This window comes from Atta cephalotes, assembly GCF_000143395.1.
Source record: "Atta cephalotes unplaced genomic scaffold scaffold00003, whole genome shotgun sequence".
Lineage (NCBI taxonomy): Eukaryota > Metazoa > Arthropoda > Insecta > Hymenoptera > Formicidae > Atta > Atta cephalotes.
Window position 1 is genome coordinate 1,741,254 of NW_012130067.1, and position 5,382 is coordinate 1,746,635.

The 5,382-nt window shown below is 36.4% G+C and overlaps 1 protein-coding gene across 1 annotated transcript in view; it reads left to right on the forward strand.

The window, feature by feature from the left end:
* Positions 1-5,047, forward strand: part of LOC105625722 — an 8,459-nt gene extending 3,412 nt beyond the window's left edge. The window contains exon 2 of the mRNA XM_012207045.1: positions 4,541-5,047. Within this exon, the coding sequence (XP_012062435.1) occupies positions 4,541-5,047 (507 nt within the window). The remainder of the gene's footprint in view (positions 1-4,540) is intronic.
* The last annotated feature ends 335 nt before the right edge of the window (positions 5,048-5,382 follow it).

Here is a 5,382-nt window from a genome sequence, read left to right on the forward strand (position 1 = left end):
TCGACGACTGGTGGTCTCCGGTCCGGTAACCGACGACGTCTCCGTTACCGGTACGGTAAGACGGCCGGCGTCGTAGTGTCGTACGGTACGTACGTAACACACACACACACACACACACACACACACACACACACACACACACACACACACAAAGAGAGACAGGGAGAACCCAGTCTGGCGTGACTCCGCAGGTACTCTGCCTGTTGCAATTTTGGCGGTGCACTCCTCTAAAAGTATCGGGACTTTGCGGTTCGCTCGAAAGCGGAAATAATGTAAGGAAATATTGGAAGTATCAAAAGATTATAAATATACAGAATTCAGAATATTATAAGATAGGTATTCGTGAGTCTCGATGGCTCTATGAAAAGGAATATCGAATATCTTTAAATAAATATTAATGATATAATTGAGACAAAGAAAATTAGAAAGTACACATTTCTCACATTAATTATATTATATTTATTTATTATATATTTATTATATTTTATTATATTATTTATTATATTTATTATATTTATATTATATTTATATTAATTATTCGATAATCTCTTCCATTCAATTAATTAATATTTCTTGTTCACACTTAATTTTTTTTACTCATTTTTAAATGTAGGAAATATTTATATAAGTTTGACGAATTTGAAATAAATATGTTTTCAATCAGTATTGGCAGACTGAAAGATCGTAGAGATTCAATCTGTATAGTAAAGTACGTGCATCGACGACGAGCACGAAACGTCTTATTCTGTAATAACGTTTGGAACGTGTCTCCATTTGGCTTCAAAATTACTGCAATTTTTTTTTCTCGTGCGCGAGGTATCCGCCTCTTCCGGTGACAAATGGAAGTAGGCCACGTTCCTTCAGGTGAATCGGGTAGGAATAATTCGTCACCCTATTCATATGCGCGAGTCTTTTTAGCTACCCTCAAAGCGCTCGTGCACGCATGTATTATATTCAAAATTCTTTCCTTCTTTTTTCATTGTTAATTATCTTCGTGGTCGCAAAAACGTAACAGAGTAAAAAATAATTACTACCAATCACGAAATGAATAAATTCAATGGAAACCATTTTCAAAGTTGTTTTTGGATATTGAAGCTTTGATTTTTCAATTAATTGCCTTCAATTACTTATACTTTTTAATTACTTGCTTTTAGTTATTTTATTTATTGTACTTTTCAGTTACAGCTAAATTCTTTAAAATCGTTGATTTCGTAAAAAAAAGAAAATATTTAAATGAAGCGGCAAAGAGCTTTTATTACAATGAAATCTGACCGATCGAATAAACGTTATCAAAGTTTTACGTCACGCGGTATGTGCATCCATCGCGCCGTCTATTCGTTTGAAATTTATCGATATCGATGTATCGACTAGAAAAAAAGAAAGAAAATAGAAGCAGAAGCGGAATACAAAGGGACCAGCAATTACCGTTTCCGTTCTGTTCGTCATACCGGAAGTTTCTATTCATACTCGTCGCACTATGAGCGTAACTTTACTTCCGTCATCGTTGTTACGGATCGTTAACAGACCCCGCCTGGCTTTTTGCCCCGTCGAGTCTATAGATCTATTCACATTGCTTAAAATTCCCAAAAAATTTAAAATGAAATAGATGTATATTTGAGCTTTGAAAAGAAAGAAAGCGAAGATGCTGAATGAAAAAAGTGCAAGCAACGCAAACAGACCTTATATCTCTGTGAAAGTTATATTTAAAAAATATATCTTCACAAGAAGATATCGAGCTGTTCAACACATTTCTTCTAAGAGTCCAGTTCCGCAGAGTGGTCTAGTACCGACATTTATTGGCATATCACGAGTTTCTCGGGCTTGTAAGGCCTGCGTTTCCTTTCCATGGCGCATAATCGGTTTGCAACGTGCTCTTGCAATGGCAAGGAACTGGCGAAAAGAAATATCGGAAATCACCAAAGAGTGCTTCCAATGTTTCCTTTCTCTCTGGCCAACTCTCGTTCGAGCGTAGCGTCGAAGCTTCGAGTGACGATTCGTCGACTCGTAGTATCGAGTACAAGAATGTTCTGCGGTTTCTAAATGAACTTTTTTCCAATCGATAAAGCTTGCCCAGGCAAAACCGTCTTCGTATCTTCTTGACTGTTGCAAAATCCTCGAGAGTATTTCCATCGAAGAATGCAACGTCTCTCCCACTTGGAGCAATTCTGAGAAGAAAGATCGATGTTTCTTGCTTGTTGATGCTCTTACGAAGTATTCTCGTTCTCCGCTGGAATTATAAACCTCAACCGTAATTCTTCAGTTCTTAACTCACTTCGGAATCACCTTCAATACAATCTTCCATTAAAATTCTATTACACCAAACTTCGAAATTAACTGAAGAACAAAATTTCATTTATATTTGTTTTCACTCTTGTATTCCCTCTTTTCTGAAAGTTAATTCGTTGAGGAATTTATTAAAACTTATTGAATATTCCACGGTTTATTATTGTCTGTTTATTATACTGTGAATGTGCTCGCTTGATAAAGTAGTTACCTACTTTGAAGGGTCGTAATTCTTTACTAATTTAATAACCGCAACCTTAAATTGATGAGATAACATGAATTACCTCTATGATAAAAAATTATGAGCATTCAATTATAAATTACAAAAAAATAAATGTTGTTTCTCTTAAGAACAACTTTGTATCATCAACAACGTACAATGAAAATCAAAATTTTTCATAAAATTAGTTTTTATACAAAACATTAATCCAAGTGACGTAAATGAGAGCATAAGGATATACAACATCTTTAAAATGAAATTAAAAATTATTCTCTTAATACCGTATTATATATCAATACGCTTATATATCAATTTACATCAATCTACGAATTTGCAATTTCGCGAAAATATATAAAAAAAATATATAAAAGAAAATATAATTTTAAGAAAGCATTCTTGACAATAAAATCTCGACTTCTGATTCTTCCCACAAATTAGATATTATTACACACATTCGTTCATTGTACAAGAGTTGATAGTACAAAATTGTTTCTAGGAAAGACTAATATTATTTTCTCAATAATCTATGTCGTGAGAAGCTCGATGGCAAGCCACGATGTAGTGGCGAACATGCGACGACGATGGTGTGCGCGCAGAGGTAAAGTGAAGGGTTTCAAATTAAGGCCCGGTGCTAACGATTCACGTGATGCTTGGTGACCGTCGGCGCGTGCCGCACGAAGCAGCTGCCAACAGCTGCTGTAGAAAAGAATCACCTCTTGTTCTTATTTTATTTGTTACTTGTCGCCAAATCTCTATGATCAAACGATAACGTTCGCCTTTCGAGAAATACAGTGGACAAAAGTCTTTTATGTGAGACAAACAATGTTAAAAATTTAACTACGATCGCGCGTGTTCTCGGAAAATATATAAAGCCAATTGTCAAAATTTCATTGATTATATGAATCCAAGATTTAGACTGAGATCTCTTGACATGATATAAAGTTATTGTAATTACAATGGAATGCATAGAAAAAGGCAGTCGAGGATATAAATAAGAAATTTTTAATATATTTTCTTTAATATATTTAATTATTTAATTATTTTATTTAATATATTTAAATTTATTGTAATGATTTATATTATAATATTTATATTATGATATTTGGAAAGTATCTTAAACTGAGAGAAAGTTATGGATCTGCAATCGATCAGACTGACTTATTTTGGGAAAATTAGTCGGCGAAAGTGTAGCGGATATCCTAACGTATTAAAAGCAACATTTTATGCGTGAGAGAGTACAGAGGCTCATATATCGCGTCTCTCGATCTGCTCGAAGTAGGCGGAAGAAAGGCGCAAGGTGTTCCTTCGAAGTCAGGTGGCTGCCTTCTCCAATGCACCTGTTGTTGAACGGTTAAAATTGCATTTTATCAATTCAGATTAAGAATAGTAGAAAAGTAATATCCATCAATAATAATAAACCAACTATTCTAATAAGATCTACTTGCTTTGCTCACAAGTCCTTTTTAGAAAACAACTTTATACCAGTTTTAAACAATTTAATTATTTACAAGTTTTCTTTAATTATTCACAAATATCATTTGAAGCCAACTCGTTTCGTGGATCGATCGTGTAATTTTTAAATTCTGTCGAAGATTTCAAAAAATTGTAACGAGTCTTTAGAAAATAGCCTTATTAGAAAACAGCTTTGAAACCGTCTGAAGGAAAACATGCAGAAATACAGTTTTACAAAGACTTTAATTATTTACAAATGTCATTCGGTGCCAAGTGGTCGGATTGACTGTACGGTCAATTTTTAAAACCTTTCGAAGATCTGCTCCTAAAAGATCGCGACGTGGAACTTTCAGAAAACAATGTCTCTTGAGAAAATAGCTTTACACTGCCTGAAGGAACACATGCAGAAATACAATTTTAGACTCTTTAATTATCCACAAATGGCATTCTGGGTCAAGTGGTCGGATCGATACAGTTAATTTTTAAATCCTTTCGATTTAAAAAAATCAGGACATAAAGTCACTCGCACGCCGTCTCATGAATTTCACCTTTCCGGGCACTAACCATCTGCCGTTCTGTTTCCAGGCGGTTGAGAGCAGGCCTCACATCAGGCATCACCGGGAAGGTTCGCACTGCAGCAGATGCGGTCCAGGCTGGGGCGTGATTAGCCGGTGCGCTCGTGGCCGCGACACCGTATGCGAGCGATGCCCCAGCGGTACGTACAGCCCGCATCACAGCACGCAGCCCTGCTGGAATTGCGCCAGATGTGGCCCGGGTTTGTACGAGGCTCATCCGTGCACATCGCGCACCGACACCGTCTGCGACTCCTGCCATCGTCCAGCACTGGACAATCCGGACTACCGACGGAAGTGCGAAGGTCGCGCGAGGTTCTTCCTCGCCCCGGAGGACGCGCAGAGCACCGCCGAGGAAAGCGTGCTGGTGAATGAGCCCACTTATCGGTTCCAGCTGTATGATAGGGAACGAGTACTTGAGAAGGATGTGGAGGCCATCCTGAGGGACAAAGCAACAGTTGAATCAGAGGTTTTACAGAGGGTGCAATCATCATCCGAGCAAAATAAAATGATGATTTAACATATTTCTATCCACGAAAAGAACGAAAAGAAGGTATACAATTTTTTTCGATTGTAATGCAGAATTCTTTGATTATTAATAATTTACCTGAGAAATAAATGAATGGTGTAGAAATTCGTACAGATCCGTAATAAGATTAGAAGAATAATATACATTCGACATTGATCTTTTAATACTAGTCAATTAGTGCTTAAGAGAATTAATTTCTTTTGCGGAACAGAGAACGATTTTAGTAAGAGTTTAAAAATGGGAATATTTTCGAATATTCATTTAATATTTGTCGATTAGAATTCTGTTCGCGTAGATTACAACAGGAAACACAATAAAGAAATGGA